Below are 18984 nucleotides of genomic sequence, written 5' to 3'. Positions count from 1 at the left end.
ATCCCTCTTTCTCTCTCTCTTAAAAAAAATAAAAAATCAATTAATCATACACTTGAGGATCCCCTCTGGCTTTGGTGTGTATTTCCCTGATGGCTTGTACTAAGTGTAAGATCACATGCTTAGTGACTATTTGTCTTTGGTTTAAATCTTTTGCCCATTTGTAAAAATTGGGTTTTTGTCTTTTTGATATTGAGTTACAGGTGATTTTTAGATATTATTCATATCAATATTTTTGGTCAGGTACGCATACTGTAAATATCTGATCTCAGTCTGTGATGACTTTTCATTTTCTTTGTTGTGTCTTTCAAAACACACCAGTTTTTTATTTTGTGAAGTGCAGTTTTTCATTTTCTTCTTTTATCCTTTGTGTTTTTGATATTCTGTCTGAGTGTCTTGGCTTACTTCGAAATTGTGAATCTCTTCTTCCATTTTCTTCTGGGAGTTTATAGTTTTGGCCTTTATGTTTAGTTCTGTAACCTAGAGCATGTGTGCGTGCACATGTGTGTGTTTAAGATGAGGTCAAAGTGTCTCTTTCTACAGTGATGACATTTGCTCCTTCAGAAAATATCTTTTGAGTACTTACTCTCTGCCAGGGGGTTACTGTTGCAACTAGACAGGCGTATCTGCTCCCTTCATGAAACTTAGTTTTTATGAAAGAAACAAGTTTTATAAGTGCAGGGTTTAGTGATTCCCCTGAAGGGAACAGGAGGGTCTTAGCCACGGCGCCCGTTTGTCCTGACAATGGCTGTGGAGGCCTCTTGTAGTTGGTGACCTGTGAGCTGAGGCACAGAAGATGAGAAGGAACTAGGTGTTCAGAGACTTGGGGACCAGTCTTCTGAGGAACAGGTCGTGGCCTGAGACGGGGTGATGCCAGTGTGTGTGAGGATCTCAGAGTGTCCATGGTTGGGATCTCTGGGGAGAGGAAGCTTAGAGGCAGGGATGTGTTCCTGCAGGGCCGTGGAAGGGATTTGAATTTTACGCACATCTCTGTCTTTATTCTCAGTATGCCCTCTCCATGTCAGACCTACATGTGGGACTGCCTACTGGGCGAATTCTTGTGGATGAAGCACAGCAGAACTTGCTGTCTTCTGTTAACTACCTCCTGACTTCATTTTCTGTCTTGGTTTAGGTGCCATTTCTTTCCCTGTTGTGCCAGCCAGAGCCCTTTGAATCAGAATGCCTAGTTTCCTGTTCCCATCCTGTTATGGAGAGAGGGCCCCTCACACACAGGAAAGAGAGAAGTCAGCTATTATTACAAGGCTTGTAGTGAAACAGTGGTCCCTTTTTAACCCCTTCCCCCAGTTCCTGTTCCCCAGGGGTAACACCTCTCCACCCATGCATCTTGCTGCAGCTCTGTCTGGACCTCTGTACTCCCAGTTACCGTGGCCCCACTGCTGCCTTACTTTCCAGTTTCCGACACTGTCTAGACTTTGTAGTTGGGAAATGCAAATTTAGCTCTTCAAGTGGCCATGTTCTGGGGGACCCCACACCATGTACGTGCCCCTACTCATTGCACCCACACTGCTTCTCTCCTGATTTGATAAATAAAATCCGCAGCTGATGAGCTAAATCAGCCGTTTTGCTTTACATTATTACAACTGGGAAAGTTGTTTTTTAGCTGAATTTGAAAATGCACACAGATATATTTCCTTTTGTGTGAAACTTTGTCCTACCTGAGCTCAGCCTGGTATCCTTGAGTCCAGCGCGTTCCTGGTCCTAGTCGTCTGAAAACTGAGCCTGTCACCTGCTCTGGTGGCAGGAGCGAGTGGGGTTCAGTGGCCCTGACTGTGGGCACAGTTAGGGGTGCGGCTGCTGTTCCTCAGACCCCCCCCTTTCTGCCGGAGCCCTTGAGGTCTGAGGAGAGGAGTTCAGTCCCTTGTCCTCCCTCGTCCAGCTTCCAGGCTTGGGTTTCCTTTTCTGTATTTGCTTTTCAGTTCCCCAGACATCTCTTATCTACTCTTTATTTCTGTTGGTCTGTGTCATTTTGTTTTACTTTACTCTCATTTGAATGGGGTTTCGGGGGCAGGAGAGAAAAACATATGTGCTCAGTCCACCAGTTGTAACAAGAGCTCAAGAACATTCCATTTTTATTTCTAAATACTGCTCATTCAAAGATCTCCACCCAGTCCCACAGCTTTGGTGAAACTTGCGGCATCTCCTACCCCCACAGTCCCTGACCGGACTCCTTGCCCTCAGTGTTCCTGTCCTGAAACACATCTGCAGAGTGGCCTGTCCAGGGCCCCCCACCTCTTCTAGCACCCTGGGACCCACAGCACGAGGGCCGTTGAAGCTCATGAGCTTGGCAGCAGATACAGCCCTCAGGGCGACCTGTGTGACCTCCTTGTCCTTAGTATCCTCGCTCCAGTGCATTCACTGCAGTCGCACCAAGTGGTGTCTGTTTTCCCAGAATTGCCATGCTGTTGTTCGCTTTGCTGGGCTTTTGTCTGTGCTCTTCTTCCAGACGGAAGATCTGCATCCTCCCCAAATCTGCTTCCTCATCAGAATTTAATCTGGTGGTCGCCTCCCACCTAAAGCTTCTCCTGGCTCTCATAGTATCACTTGTGCGCTCTCTCTCTGGCTTCTGCTCTACCTTGTTGTTGTTCTCTTATTTTAATTATTGTGCTGTGTTTTTTTTTTTTAAATTTTTTGCATTTTTTGCAAACTTCTTTCATGGCTGGCTTAATAAAAGACAGTTGCATTGTTCTGTCTGCCTCTGCAGAGTATCGGGATCTCACACACACACACACAGTTAGCTTTAACTCCATTGTATGCTCATGAGAGAAAAATGAAAAAGGCAAATGAAGCCTTCTTGTGCTAAAAACGGTACTGACCTCACATGCCCTCAGAAGGGGCTTAGGGACCCCAGGGGTCTTCTGACTACACTTTGAGATTCATTAGCCTAGTGATAAGTAGTATTGTCAGTTTGGTGTGTAATCTTCCAGACTTTGCTTAAAATGAGAAATACTGTATTATATATAGTATACAGCATCATATTTACGTTTCTGAAGTTTTGTTTTTATTCTTAATATATTTAAGAGAGTTTTCTATATGAATTTGATATATTTTCCCTATTCTTTTTTTGCATTGTATTTTAATTATATTTTCAACTGTCATTTGCATACTAAATGTTGAACAGTGACAGGTTTATGAAATATAGTCGGAGATGCGTGTAGGGGCCGTATTTTAAAAAGATTGAAACAACAGGTAAGTACGATTATTCTGTAAACACAGGAATGATTGAAGGCTTTTGATCAGGGTTGTGGAGAGATGAATAAAACGTTTTAAGCTTAATCTTTCAGTAATAATATGAATGAATGAGAAGAGTAGGAACTATAGGTAAGGAGATCATTTAGAAAATTATTGTAATTGTTTAGATTTGAGCGTCTGAATGCTTGGAAGTAGGTAATGGTCGGGGGATTCCCAAGACAGGCAGGGAGGTGTGAAGGCAGTGTAGGGAGAGTGGAAGTGACAGACTGATGACAGACAGTTGCGGGTGGTGGGGCCCAGCCTGGCGAAGCTGGGATCGCCCAGCCAGCTCTCCGTTGAAACACCAGTTTTAGGGGCAAGATCGTCTTTCTGGCCGAATTTCTTTAGGGCCCTTCTAGCTCTAGATTACTCCTTTGATGTCCTGTTTACTCTTCTACTATTCATTTAAGAGCATATGCTTATACTGTGTGTGTGCCCCGCTCTCCTCAGTCTGAAGGCTGTTACAAGTCTGAAGTTACTGCATAAAAACTGCTTCCCTTAGCTGCCTCTCACTTCTCCTTTACGCTTTAAAAACACTGTAGAGAGACTGTTTTGGAAAGTTGAATTTATTTTTTATCTTTTTAAGATTTTATTTATTTATTTGAGAGAGAGAATGAGAGAGAGAGCGCACAAGAGGGGGGAGTGGGAGAGGGAGAAGCAGACTCCCTGGTGAGCAGAGAGCCCGATGCGGGACTCGATCCCGGGACTCCAGGATCATGACCCGAGCCGAACGCAGACGCCGAACCGACTGAGCCACCCAGACGCCCCTCCTCCAGGCATTTTATTTTATTTTATTTATTTATTTATTTATTTTTTAAAGATTTTATTTATTTATTTGAGAGAGAATGAGAGAGAGAGAGCATGAGAGGGGGGAGGGTCAGAGGGAGAAGCAGACTCCCCGCTGAGCAGGGAGCCCGATGCGGGACTCGATCCCGGGACTCCAGGATCATGACCTGAGCCGAAGGCAGTCGCTTAACCAACTGAGCCACCCAGGCACCCTGGAAAGTTGAATTTATATTGCCCTTTGTATTTGGTTATAAATGTACTTACTGTAAAAGTCATGTCTGTTCACATGGCCTGTGCATCTCTTAAATTGCTGACTGATACATGCGCTGATGCGATGCTGTGTGACTATAACAGGAACAAATTATGCTCTGTAAATTTAATTACACAGATGCCGGACGGCTGGAACACACATTGATGAAGCACTCTTCCCTGCAGCTAACACTAGGGAACACCTACCAAGCCTAATTAAAAAAAAAGTAAGTATGTGATTTCGACAGTGGCAGTTATGAATGTATTCATTCTTTTTTTCCTAGAAAATGACACTTTGTGGAATATATATATTATATATTAAGAGGTGTCCTAAGTGTTGGAGTTGATGATACTGTTCTTTCCACATAGGGTTTTTAAGAAAGTTACAGACATTAGTGTATCCTTTAAATGCTTTGATGTAATTTGTGAGAAGTGGAAGAGCTGTGTCTGGCCAGTGGAAAACTAAAAGTTGCCAAGAGACTAGCAGACATACAGGTGCACTGGGAACTGCTTCAGAATTCAGTTTTTTATGTCTGCAGCAAAATACCTTTGTTCTGCTGTTTAGCTGGAAAATCTCAAAAGTCGGATGCAGAAATACCCAAGTTATTTATTAAATAATTAAGTGCAAACATAGAGACACTGGCTTTCCTCTGAGGTCTAGTTCACATTTGATCCATAACATTTTTACTCTTTTATTATTTAAAAGTTTTAATTGTGATTTCTTTATTTGAGGTAAATTGGTTTACTAGGAAACGTCAGAGTTGCTTTGTTTTCACGTGAGGATCCCTGTTGGGGAGGAGATTTGCAGACTTTGTCCAAACTGAGTTAGACAGACTAGACCCATACATTTCCTGTAGGTTAAGGAAGACGGTCCCGTGGGCGTCTCAGATTTTCTGTAAATGGTGAATTCTGTATCTCAGACATTTCATCTCGGGCAAGCTGGGATTTGCAGGGCGGTGACGGACAAACTTAACTCCGGTCTCTGTCCAGATTATCCTTCAATTAGAGTGATGGACAAACAACTCCAGTCTCTGTCCAGATTTCCTTCGATTAGAGGTGAATTAGAGCCTCTAAGTCCCCACTCTAAGTGATAACGCCAAGCAATAGCTGTGTCTACCCTTTTAGAAGTAAAGGACTTATTTTATTTTTTTATTATTTTTTTTTAAAGATTTTATTTATTTATTTGAGAGAGAGAATGAGAGAGAACATAAGAGGGAAAAGGGTCAGAGGGAGAAGCAGACTCCCCGCCGAGCAGGGAGCCCGATGCAGGACTCGATCCCGGGACTCCAGGATCATGACCTGAGCTGAAGGCAGTCGCTTAACCAACTGAGCCACCCAGGCGCCCAAGGACTTATTTTAAAAACATATTAATAATATGAGTATATTTTCATCGTAAAACATTGGGTAAACACAGATAAGGCAAATACCTCTCTTAATGTCTCTTTCCTCAAAATAAGCAATTTTTGGTTTGACTTGGGTCCTTGCGGATGGTCTTCAGTACACGTACACTTCAGATGCATGCACACACACGCACACACACACACACATTTGTACAGTGAGGTTCTGTGTTACGTGTATCGTTTGGGAGATTGTTTTTTTCTTCTTCACGTAACTGTGTGTTTAACCATTTCACGACAGTATATAGTAGCTCTTCACTCTTCCATATTTATTATATGGCATCGGTGTGTCTTTCTTGGATTTGTGCACCCTTAAATCATTGTCAGTTTTTACTAAGCACGTTGTTTATGTGACATGTTTGAGTTTATTTCTCCAGGTGGATTATCTAGAAATGAAGTGACTGGGTCAAAATGTACATGCACTTTAACAGTTCCACCAGCAGTGTACCTATTTCTTGACACAGTGACTAGTGCTGCATATTATTAATCTTGGTCATTTTCCCTGATCTGAAGCATAAGTAATGACTGCTTACCTACTTCATTTAAATGTCCACTTGTGCCTGAAAACATTCCCTTTCTCTTTTCTTTTTTTTTTTTAAAGATTTTATTTATTTATTTGAGAGAGAGAGAATGAGAGAGAGCACATGAGAGGGGGGAGGGCCAGAGGGAGAAGCAGACTCCCTGCCGAGCAGGGAGCCCGATGTGGGACTCGATCCAGGGACTCCAGGATCATGACCTGAGCCGAAGGCAGTCGCTCAACCAACTGAGCCACCCAGGCTCCCCTCCTTTCTCTTTTCTAAGTGCAGTTGCAAAGCGAACATGCAAAGCGAACATGACTTCAGACCATATTATTTTGGGCTCTTTGACAAGGTTCTCAGCTTCCCTCTCCCTTCTTTCTGTTGCCAGCCTGACCCTCTTGCTTGCTGTTCTTAAATTCACCAAGAGTACTTGTGATTTAGAGCCATTGCATTGCATATCTGTTCCCTCTATCTGGAACATGCTTGCCCCAAACTTCATGCGTGTGACCATTTTTCTAACTTTAGTAGGGCTTTGTGCCAGAGTTCCTGTCTCAGGGAGACCCCCTCTGACTGCTCTGTGTACAGTAGTGTCTCCTTCCCACTGCTCCAGCTGTCCTGATCCCACTCTTGTGCTGTTTTCCTGACTGTCCGGGGGACTCGCCCCTTTCTGACATACTGTAATAATGGTGGCAGTTAGCTGGGGTTCAGTTGCCAACGAAGATTCACAGGACCCTAAAGGATGTTTGAGAATCTGGGGAGCACCCTGGGACCAGGGAGGCCTAAGGGAGACTCTTGTGCTGGTCGTGTACCCCTGTTGTCAGTACATTTACCTCCCCCAACAGCAGAGCCCTCCCACTGGTGATGGGCAGTTGACCAGCTCTGGGAGTACAAATGCTCCCAGATTCTCTGGACTCATGGTTACAAAGCAACATTGTTCATTAGGACATTGCATGCTGTGCTTGTACTTTGGGGAAAACAGTTCAGGCCAGTTCCAGGCCTGCTGGAATTAACCCTCTTGACACACATAACTTCTATTTTACTTATTAATGATGTTTATTTTCTGTCATTCTTTAATAGAGTATAAGCTCCTGATAGCCAGAATCTTCTTCTGTTCCAAGACCAGTGCTTGACACATATCTTTTTATATGTGTCATATATAAGTAATACATAAAAAAAAAATTTCGTTAAATAATGAATGAGAGCAAGTTGCTCAGTCAAGAACACAAGTGTGGGTGTGGGAAAGTTAACCGAAGACATTCTTTGGACATTAGCCTCAGGCTTCATCCTGTTTGTCACACCTTGTATGTGTAGTTCGAGTTTTTGGGTTTTACTGGCTGAATAGAATTACTGTGATTTAAGGCAATAAAGCAGGATTCAATATTGGTTCCTTTCTTTGGTAGTTAGAAAATAATTGTTTTTGTACTTTGTTACCATGTTACGATTTTGGGGGGCGGGGAAGGAGGAGAGATAATTTTAGAGTAACAAAAATAAGGAAAACGACTAATTTTGTTTAAGAACCTTCATGGAAACTAAGATTGCTGGGATCCTGAAAATGCCTCAGAAAACGTAGCTACTTAACGTACAGCCTTGTATCTAGTCTTTCAGTTCTGCTGCAGTTCTTAGGCACAGAAAGAAAGAAATACTGCTGTTTCACATGCAGGGCAAGAAATGCCTCTGTCAGAAGTTGTACTTGCAGTGTTGTGACAGGTATCAGAAGCGTCGGGAACAGGGTTGTCTCGTTACACAGCTGTGGTACAGTAGTCATTTTTATGTCCTTTCTGCACAGAGGAAGTGTATGCAGCCCAAAGATTTTATTCCTAAAACACCGGAACATGATAAAAGGCTTCAGAAGAAATTTGAGAAAATGGCTACAGAGCTACAAAGGCAGAAGAGAAGTCTGGGTGAGTCCAGGAATCCAGCGCGGTCCCGTGCACCTGTTTCAGCTGCCGGATGGCCGGTGGTGCCCGGGCGGACCCGGCTGCAGGAGGGCCATGGTGTGAGCTCATGGGCCAAAGTCTCCATCACTCACCACATCGATGGAGCTTTTTACTTCAAGGAATGACTATGGAAAAACAGATTTTGACTAAGAAGCCCTATTAGAATAAACCTCTGTTCATTTCTTTGTTACTTTGTATCTCACTTTGTGTTTTTACCTAATACTTGGTCTTTTTGTTTTGTTACCTAGAATAGGGAAATGTTAGATAATATATTCTTTCCTTTATTTCACTTTAAATATAATTTTTATCTTTCAATTATTCCTCACTAAAGCTAAAAAAAATGAAACACATTTCGTTGTCTTTGGGCTTTCAGAATACCGATTTACACATTAGCCCATAGTTGTATTTTTGCTCTTTTAAAGGTATATTTTCTTTTAACTTTGCCTTTTGTTTGCTTTTTTTTGCTTCCAGCAGTTTGAATTTTATGTTCATTGGTCCATTTTTCTTTTTTTTTTTAAAGATTTTATTTATTTATTTGACAGAGAGATAGCGAGAGCAGGAACAGAAGCAGGGAGAGTGGGAGAGGGAGAAGCAGGCTTCCTGCCAAGCAGGGAGCCCGATGTGGGACTCCATCCCAGGACCCTGGGATCATGACCTGAGCCGAAGGTGGATGCTTAATGACTGAGCCACCGAGGCTCCTGGTCCAGTTTTCTTTTTAAATATCCTACTTGGAGTTCACAGAGGTACTTGAATTCTTTTTCCCCCTTCTGTGCATCAGTTTGTATATTGTCTATTGATCTTTTTTTACAGTTCATTAATATGTTTTTCTGCCATGTCTAATCTGCTATAAAATCCATCTGTTCAGCTCATAATTTTGGTTATTTTATTTGCAGTTCTAGGGTTTCTGGTTTTTTTTTTATAGATTCTGTTATTCTGACTAAATCACTCACATTTTTTCTTTTCATCTTTCTTTGCTTCTATCTGCAATATCTAGAACGCCTGTGTTGTTTTATATGATGTTTTTTTTCTCTTGTTTTTTTGTCATATACGTCCTGTCTCTTAGTAGGAATGGACGGTTTTTGTAATTGAAGGCAAGTCATTAGTTATAAAATATGTTTGAAGCTCTAGGCATTATTATTTTCCTTTTTATTTTTAAAGATTTTATTTATTTATTTGAGAGAAAGAGAATGAGAGAGAGAACACGAGACGGGGGAGGGTCAGAGGGAGAAGCAGACTCCCCGCCGAGCAGGGAGCCCGATGCGGGACTCGATCCCGGGACTCCAGGATCATGACCTGAGCCGAAGGCAGTCGCCTAACCAGCTGAGCCACTCAGGCGCCCTGGCATTATTATTTTCTTAGACACAAAGTTTCTAGTTCCCTCTGCTAAGCAGTTGGAGTGGGGCCTTGTTGGCTTTATCTGGACTGATGTGAATAGGAGCGTCACTGACTTTGGTAAGGCTTGGTAGACTTCGGGTTTGACACTGATGCCAGAGCGTGGCCATCTAGACCGTTCCTTTTTTTTTTTTTTAAGATTTTTATTTATTTATGAGAGAGAGAGAGAGAAAGAGAGACAGCGGGAGCAGGGGTGGAGGGAGAGGGAGAAGCAGGCTCCCCGTTGAGCAGGGAGCCTGACGTGGGGCTCGATCCCAGGACCCTGAGATCGTGACCCGAGCTGAAGGCAGACACTTAACCGACTGAGGCACCCAGATGCCCCCATCTAAACCTTTCCACTGAAAGCCTGGCATGATAACTAGGATCTCTTCCCCTGACTGGTCCTGAACTCCCATTTTCATCTCTCAGTGAAAATACACCACAGAGAACTTTCCACCATTTCACAGAAGAATTTGGCTTCAGAATTGGGCAACTTTCTTGAAGATAAAATCACATACGTGCAAGGACCTGTTTTCTACTACCCCTGTTTAGTGGGATCTGGTGCCGCAAAGCCTTTGGTTTTCTCTTTAGTTTGTTGATACTGATAAGCACTTAGCTTGTGTCTTTGTTTCTCAGCAACTGCTGTGTGCCTGGTCAAAGACCGGACCTTCAGCCTCTGCCCCGGGGGTCTTAATGGTAAATCCTCCTGGGGGTAAAAACATCCACTGCTTGTCAGCTGGCCTCTCAGTGCTCCTCCTTTCCAGAATCTTGACTCCTCTGGTCCTGGTCTCTTCAGTAGTTCCCTGATGCTTTTACGCAGACATTATTTGTATTTTATATAGATTCTATATTTTCTTTTTCTCTGTGTAGGCATTAGTTGGCTTCAAGATACTTTAATTCTTTGTCTTGAATCATTTGTAAAACCTTAAAGCACTTGAACAGTGGCGTAATCACTGTTGTTTATGATTGCGTTTTGCACAAGGCTACAGATATCACATAATGAACTTGGGAGAGCTAGGTAGCAACAGGCTGCTTCTCTGGAATCAAAAAATAGGAAATTTTTGTCCTGATGTGTTTAATCATAGCGTCATTTCTATTCTTTTTTTTGAAGTATAATTGACCGAACATTAGTTTCAACTGTATGGTGTAATGATTCACTGTGTGTGTATGTTGTAAAATGATCACAAGTCCAGTTAACCTCTGTCACCATACATATTTACAAAGCATTTTTTTTTCTCATGATAGAATTTTCAACACCCAGTTTCCCCAGCTGCTTTCAAATTGTAGTACAGTGTTACTAACTGTAGTCACCGTGCCATACATTACATCCCATGACTCACTCATTTTATAACTGGGGATTTGTCCCTTCGGAGCCCCTTCACCCATCTTGCTCATCGCCCCACCCCGGGGCCTCGGACTACCACCAGTCTGTTCTCTCTACCCATAAGCTGGTTGTTTTGATTTTTGTGTTCTGATTTTGTTTATAGATTCCACATATAGTGACATCATACAGTATTTATCTTTCTCTCTCTGACTTATTTCACTCAGTGTAATGTGCTCAAGGTCTATCCATGCTGTCACGAATGGCAAGGTTTGTTCTTTTTTATGGCTGAATGGTATTCCTCTGAGTGTGTATGCATGTGCATGTGTGAACGCGCATGCACACGTGCGTGTGTGTGTTTGTGTGTGTGTACATACCACGTTTCTTTATTAATCCATAGTGGACATGTAGGTTGTTTCCATGTCTTGGCACTTGTAAATAATGTTGCAGTGAACCTGAGGGGGGTGCAGATATCTTTTTGCGTTAGTGTTTTCCTTTATTGTTTTTTTCTTTAGTGTTTTCATTTCCTTCAGGTAAATAAATACCCAAAATTGGAATTACTGGCTCTTTTGGAAGTTCGATTTTTAATTTTTTAAGAAAGCTCCATAGAGTTTTCCACAATGGCTACACCAATTTACATTTCCATCAAGAGTACACAAGAGTTCCTTTTCTGTACATCCTTGCCAACACTTGTTATTTCTGGTCTTTTTGATAATAATTATTCTAATATGTGGTTAGAATCTCATTGTGGTTTTGATTTGCATTTCCCTCCTGATGAGTAGTGCTGACTCTTTTTTCTGTACCTGTTGGATATTTGTATGTCTTCTTTGGAAAAATGTCTTGTTTAGATCTCCTGCCCATTTTTAAAATTGGATTTTTTTTTTTTTTTTTGCTACATGTAGTCTTTTAATGATTTATAAAAATACTTTAGAACATCATGAAACTCTAAAGTACCATATGTGTTTTTTGTATTTCTCTTTTTTGCCTTTTTCACTACCTAAATTCAGTGTTTCAGACCAATCCCAACACATCAGTGATACATGTAAGCAATTTCGGTAACTATATAATGCATGGCATAAAAATAAGCACTAATTCCTCTACTTTTTTGTTGTAGTGTATATTGCCATATCACAGATTCTCTGCTCTGTATTTTGAAATTTTTCATGCAGAATTATCAAGCTTTATTTTAAATCTGTCATGGTAATGGAACAGAATTGACTAGAACGTTTAGCTTGTATATACAGTGCTGCCAGATAATTTCCAAAAACACTGCCTTTATCATTTGTTTTTTTGCAGAGTCATCCCAGTGCCTGAGAATCAGGCCTCTTTCTCTTGGTGCCATGCTGGTCCCTCCCTAACAGCCTCTCACTACCTGGTCTGCGCTGCTCCAGACAGACTCGTGGAGTAACTCTTGACATCCCTTTCTGCCTGATGCCAGTTACCCACCATGATCCTTACCCCCTGCTTCTGGATGATTGCTTGACTCCTCCACTGATCTTTCTCTAAGCATCACCCCCATGGGAACCCTCCTAGTGGCTCCTTGACTGGGCCCTAGAGGCGCTGTGTCCTCAACCACCCATCAGCTGTACTTGCGTGAGAAGGGTGTAAACCAGAAGTCAGGTGCACACCCCACCCAGGGCTTCCACTTCCTCAGGTCATCATAAGGAAAAGTATTTCGGATGGAACCCTGTGTTTCACCTGCCCTGCGGCACCAGTCGCCCTCTGTAGTCTGGTCAGGTCAGCCCTGTACCACTTCCCTGTCAGCTTTATACTCTTGCTTTTTGGGCCTTCTTACACCACAGTAGTGGTGTATTTTAAAAGAATTTGGCAATATGGTACTAAAGAACTTTTATCTTTTTGGATCAAATTTATATCTTAATAAAAATTGCCTTTTAAACACTACAATATAAGGTATTACAGATAGAACTGACATGTCTGCATGTTGGCAGGCTTAAGAGTTGCAAAGAAGATGCTGAATGATTCTTGGTCTTTTTATTGGTGGGTGAGGGGAGGTGGTCAGAGCCCTGAAGTTCTCCTTGAGCATGTGCCAGGTATGGATTCCAGAAAAACACATACCTGTGCACCCACACCCGGTTTAGCCATCATTTCATGGCTGACGGACTCCTGACCCCAAAGTTGATATGTGTGTCTGTTGAGGGTCGGAGAGGGTTGGTTAGTGGTGGTGGTTTCTGAGACCTAGAGTTAACACTACTCCTAGAGGCAGAACTGTTTCTGCACCCATCTTAGGTTCTCAGCTCATAGAACCTTATGTTGAACAAGGAGAGGCAATTGTGGAAAAGTAAGATATAAGGGAACCAAAGGAGGATAAGAGGTCCTTTAATAAGGCCTGTTTTACAGAATTCTCTTGGCGTCAGCTCCCCTTCTCTGGTGATAAAGTGGAGGGGGTGCATCTTTCAAAGGGGAGTTTTATCTCCTGCCTTCAGGGAGAAGCTTGGGGTGGGGTGGGGAGTGTCAGAGCATCTTTCTTTCACCTGCTGTGATTTAAGAGCATTCTGCTCAAAATAATCCTTATGCCAAAGTGACATGTTTGGGGTGATGTATTCTGTCGCTCTTCATCAGCATTTAGGAACCAGACTGCACTCTGGCTTTACCTTCTCGCTAGTTGTGTGATCCTGGATATAAACAAGTTACTTAACTTTTGTGTCTTGGTTTCTTCATCTTTACATGGGCAGACTGATAATCTGATGCACTGGGTTTGGGAAAGGTTGAATGAAACAGTGACGTATTGTGCTTAGCCCAGTGCCTGGCGCATGACATTCCTCAGCAAACATTAGCCAGCAGTTTTCGCACCAGTGTTACTGCTTGTGGGCTGGTGGGCTGAAGATAGACTGTTGGTAGCAGTGGGTAATGATGTTGCAGGGGACGAGGAAGACTGTGGGTGTTGGGGAGGGGCTTGTTCCTTGAAAGGAATCCTATTGTTGAAGTATTAAACCTTCTGGCCTTTTATTTTTTTAGCTAAATAAAGTTTTGTTTATTTTCAGATAATGACATACCTGTTCTCTTATTTGAATCTAATGGCTCATTGATGTATAGTCCCACAATTAAAATGTGCAGCGGCCAGCATAGTCTAATGGAGAAGAGATTACAGGAGATGAAGGAGAAAAGGGAGAACCTCTCCCCTACCTGTAAGTGCTCACGTTTTATAAAGTGAAAGTGAGGCAAATTGTTGGGTAAGTTGTGCTAGAAGGGTTTTTTTTCCTCTTTACGTAGGTATTTTAGTTGTTTCTTGATTCTAACAGATTTTTTATCTGTTTCTGGGTAGACTTTGTTAATATTTTCTCCCAGAAAATCTTATGCTTCATTGAGATTTTTAAAGCCTATGTCGAGTTTATAGTTTTAAAGCATATATTTTAAGCATATATTCGGTGTGTAGTGTTGGATGTATAGGTTGAGAATCCTATTTTTTATAGCCCCTTTGTAATTTTTAAAATCTTTGGGTTGTTTTCCTTTAAAAAAAATAAATCAGGCTCTTCTTTTGAGGGAATCTGCTTTTAGACTAAGTATCTCATGCCTTAGTTTTTGTTTTTCTTTATTGTTATATTGAAAATTTTTTTTAAAGATTTTATTTATTTAAGAGAGAGTGAGCAAGCTTGAACAGGGGAAGAGCAGAGGGAGAAGCAGGCTCCCCACTGAGCGCAGAACCTAGTGTGGGGCTTGATCCAGGGACCCTGAGATCATGACCTGAGCCAAAACCCAGAGTTGGCTGCATTAACCGACTGAGCAACCCAGGTGCCCCTCAGAATCTCTTCTAACTTTATATCCTATGGTTTAATCCTTTTTTAACCTGATACATGTAGATTATTTTTTATGATTCTCATCATCCGCAATAGATTTGAGTAAGTTTTTTGTGCTTATTGTTTTATAGTAGGTCTGGGAAATGAAGTACCAGGTGTAAGTCGATGTTTGTGTGGAAGAGCAGAATGTGTTGGCTTACCATGGGCTTCACCTACTAACATGTCAGAGTTGTATCTGATGAAGTGTGCGATTATGTTTTCAGCTTCGCAGATGCTTGAGAAGTCTCATGATAACCCAGCTAACTCCCCATGGGAAGCTTCTTGGAACATTTCACATGGTACTTTGTGTTCAGGTAAAATTATTTTCTTTTCTGTGATATATTTAAACTATGAGAACATGGTGATTTTCTTACTTGGAGTATCTTCTGATGTCAAGAACAGTTGGTTAAAAACTAGAATTCATGACTTTTACCCTGAAATTAGGTATTAAAATAAAAAATAGGTATTGTAATACAATTAGGGCATAAGAAATTGCATGAGTTAAACCTCCTTTTTGGCTCCTACAGTTTTTCTCCTAGGCATTTAATTTCTTGGCGCAGAATCAGTTGCTCATTTTTTTTAAAATTCATGTTGTATGTACTAACTTGCATGCAGTATAAACTGTGCATTACTGAGAACAGTATGAGAAATGCTTGTTTCACACCATGGGTAAAGACTGTGGGACATGTGACTGAAGGGGGTAAGTGAGGTGTGTAGACATCATTAAAAAAAATTAGATGGTAAATGGCAGATTTTCTGCCTAGAAGCAGAGTGTAGGAAAGAATAAAATTAGGGTTTTAAAATTAGGGTTTGCTTTTGAGTATAAATGCAGCATGAGGACTTGCACGTGGAGGACAGAGAATTCAGGTGGGCTGCTTCGTGGAAGACTAGACCTTGATGTAGATGGTAGCATTAGTTCTTACCTTTTAGAATTATTGACCTCCTTGAGAATTTTTTTTTTTTTTTTAAAGATTTTATTTATTTATTTGACAGAGAGAGACACAGTGAGAGAGGGAACACAAGCAGGGGGAGTGTGAGAGGGAGAAGCAGGCTTTCCGCTGAGCAGAGAGCCCAATGCGGGGCTCGATCCCAGGGCTCTGGGATCATGACCTGAGCCGAAGGCAGACGCTTAACGACTGAGCCACCCAGGCGCCCCTTGACCTCCTTGAGAATTTAATGACAAGGTTTGGATGCTTTTCCTGGAAGGAAGTGCACATGCATATGAATGTTCAGAAAGTGAGCATAACAGTTTTAGAGGTTTGTCCCCGCCCTCCCCACAGTCCCCATGCCCTCGATGTCCGGTTCCTTAGTGAAAAATGCTGGCCTGAAAGGTGTCCTCAGGTGGAAATGAGAAGAACCAGGATATGGTCGGTACTCTTTTTAACCAATAACTATGTTTAAGAAGTACTGCTTTATCGGTTAACCGAAAGTTACTTTTATAATAATTGAAACCATTTAAAAAGTTAATTCTTCATTAATACTTTCCAGATGAATCCTTTGCTGGTGACTTGCACTCATCTTTTGACGATCCTTGTGGAAACGCGAGATGTGGAAGTCAGGAAGGGAAACTGGGAGGAATTGTGGATGAAATTAAAAGTGATGTGTGTGTTCCTTCAGCTGCACTGAAGACAAGTAGCATCCATTCATCAGCATCTCCCAGTTACCTCAGTCAGTTAACTCCTCGGAAACCCATGGGTAGTCTTTCCAAAGAAGAGATTCTTCAGCCGGGAGATCCTGCAGGTGAGGTAGTCACCCCGGACAAGCAGGAAGCGGCCAGGATGGTGTTTGATGAGAAACACAGCTTGTCCCCTATTTTATCTGCAACCAAACGCCGCCCTTCGGGACATTCACGATCCAAGAGCTCTTCAGCAAAGAGAAAAAGAATGTCTGAGAGCTCGGATGCGCCCCCCGAAGAGAGACTGAAGAAGAAGGGGTGCGGTGGGAAGCCTGCCGGGCCGCGGGTGCAGCTGTGGACATCGGGAAGCCGCCTGCAGCTCCCGGCCGGGTGTGCTGTCGAGACCCCTGGCTGTGGGGTGTCCTCGTACGATGATTATTTTTCACCTGATAATCTTAGGGAAAGGAGTTCAGAGGCTCTTCCTGGATTTCAGCCATCTGCAGGCCTTGCTCGGTTCAGCTGCAGGGGAGGTCTTTCTCAGAGGGAAAGAAGAAACCTACTGCAGATGGCTGACTTTTCCTGCATTGGTAAAAATCCCAGGTCAGTCGACATGACCGATGTAACAGCAAAAACTAGCTGCAGTCTTCAGAAGCCTACACAGCACACGGCAGACACAATGTGGGGTTGCCTGACCTCTGAGGGAATGTGTGCTGCTGAAGGAACCCCAGGCTGTTGTCAGCAGGCTGGTGCTCAGAGAAGAGCAGGCCCGCATGCAGAGGGGAACAGATGCTGTCACGTGGATGATGAGCCCGCTCTGCCGCAGGGGCATGGAGGGGAGGGACTTGATGGCGATTTCACTCCTCTGGAAGGGAGCAGCACGGAAATGAAAGAATTGCTGGACATGAGAAACGTACAGAAAGAAGATAGCACTTCTCGAATGTGGAATTCATCTGGTGGTGAAGCGCAGTGTGATCATGAGCTCGATTTTGTGGGTGATTGTACTGTGGACAAAGCTACAGAAGGAAGGGAACCGTCATCCAGTGGACGCGATGGAAGTATGTGAATCTCCTTTACAAGTACCTTTGTTGCAGGAATATGTGCTGGTGTGGCCGTCTTGTAATGTCATCACCACCTTTCCATAATTAAATAGTTCCTTTTTTCCTTTTTTTAATTTTAAAGAATGTGTGTGTGATATTTTCCAGTGATGCATTCTGTAGGGATAGGTGCTCACCCCCCTCTGGAGTTTCTAGGTGCCTGGGTCCAGTCTGCTGTTAGGAATACATCTGTCCCAAGCCTTTCCGTGTAGGGCCCAAGAGCCAGTGATGCCTAATGTGAATAGTTGACTAGAGCAAACACTCCCTTGTCTCTGGAGCCTCTTACAAAGATAACGTGACCTTGTGCACAGAAGCGTTCTGCTAGAGGATTGAGACTGTTTATTTTAGAAGGGAAAGTAAGGCAGTATAGGTATTGATTCCATCAAGAAAAGAGAAGGTACAAGAAAGTAAATGTGGAAATACATTATCAGTATTTATTTTGAAGAAACTTTGGGCAATGTTAGTTACAAAGAAAAAATTTTTTTGCTCAGGATAAGAAGTTCATTGTAACAAGCCTTGTTTGGCTTCTATTTATTTTGCTTTAAGCGTATCACTTAAATAGATTTTCTCCTGTGTGTAATTTAATTGTGACCATCGTAACGAATTCTGTAATTGTAATTGTGTCAAAAGTAACAACATTCGAAAACATTTCACACTTTCTGATTACAAGCACAAATAAATGTCAGCAGTCAAAAGTGATGAAATCTTGAACTTTAACCATCTTTATGTAAAGATTAGGCTAAAATTTTCATAAGACCAACTTTATTCTTCACTATTTGTCTGCTCTCGCCATGATTTTAACCGCCCTTTTCAAGATGGAAAAGTTATGGGTGTGGAAATAATCACTGATGTGTATCTTTTGGTTGGGTATAAATTCCCCAAAATAGTCTCACATAAGAATTAATTTTGTATGTTTTTAACCTTATTTTTTTATCTTAGCTTTCTGAAAATAAATTTGACAATCTATATTTTATGTTGGGTTAGGCTTAGTATGTGTTTTCAAAATGTTTATTTTAAAATCTTCTTGACTCTAAAGTTACTATAAATCAGTAGATATATAGAATTGTTTTAGTAGTTAAGAATATCCTGTTCTTAAAGCTTACATTCTCATTTTTCTCAGTTTTTATCTTATTTATTTTTAAAGCCTCTGAATAATATTTAATGGCGTGTGAATATAAATTAAATGAAAAAAAGGCTGGTTTCAGACAATGTGGTGCACCCCATAACCCCAGTGTTGTTAAGATAAGAGTGCAGTTCTCCTTGGAAGCAGGATGTTCTAGGACTCAGCCCCGTGTCCACCGTCCCCTGGGGTCTGGGGCGCGTGGAGGACCATGAGGGGCAAGCACTGGGCCTTCCAGGAGACTTCAGATTTCAGCATCACATGATGGGGGCTGTCACAGCAGTGGGGTGCAGCCAGGGCCCTGCGGTCACTAAATTTTACTCAGAGATGGAACAGACATTCTGTGTGGTCTAATATAAAGATACCTTTTAGAGTCGCCTTGTTTTATGTCATTCCACAGAGACAGAAGATCATTGCATGTTAGGGCAGGAGAGACTTATATATTGTCTAGCCTAAATCTGATCCCTTTGTTTTAGAGTAAGAAAATCAAGACTCTCTGATGTTTTATTTTTTTTAATTTTTTTTGTGATTTTTTT

The 18984-nt window shown here is 42.1% G+C and overlaps 1 protein-coding gene across 2 annotated transcripts in view; it reads left to right on the top strand.

Moving 5' to 3' along the window:
* Positions 1-18984, top strand: part of MCPH1 (microcephalin 1) — a 248745-nt gene that overhangs the window by 36161 nt on the left and 193600 nt on the right. For both annotated transcript variants that reach the window (XM_035004310.1, XM_035004311.1), the window contains exons 4-8: positions 4421-4508; positions 7983-8097; positions 13828-13971; positions 14844-14933; positions 16108-17289. In XM_035004310.1, coding sequence (XP_034860201.1) covers positions 4421-4508; positions 7983-8097; positions 13828-13971; positions 14844-14933; positions 16108-17289 — 1619 coding nt within the window. The remainder of the gene's footprint in view (positions 1-4420; positions 4509-7982; positions 8098-13827; positions 13972-14843; positions 14934-16107; positions 17290-18984) is intronic.

The sequence above is a fragment of the Mirounga leonina genome, unplaced genomic scaffold (genome assembly GCF_011800145.1).
Source record: "Mirounga leonina isolate KUSES-001 unplaced genomic scaffold, KU_Mleo_1.0 Mir_128, whole genome shotgun sequence".
Lineage (NCBI taxonomy): Eukaryota > Metazoa > Chordata > Mammalia > Carnivora > Phocidae > Mirounga > Mirounga leonina.
Note: the sequence above shows the minus strand (reverse complement) of the source record. Positions and strands in the feature narration are given on the sequence as shown.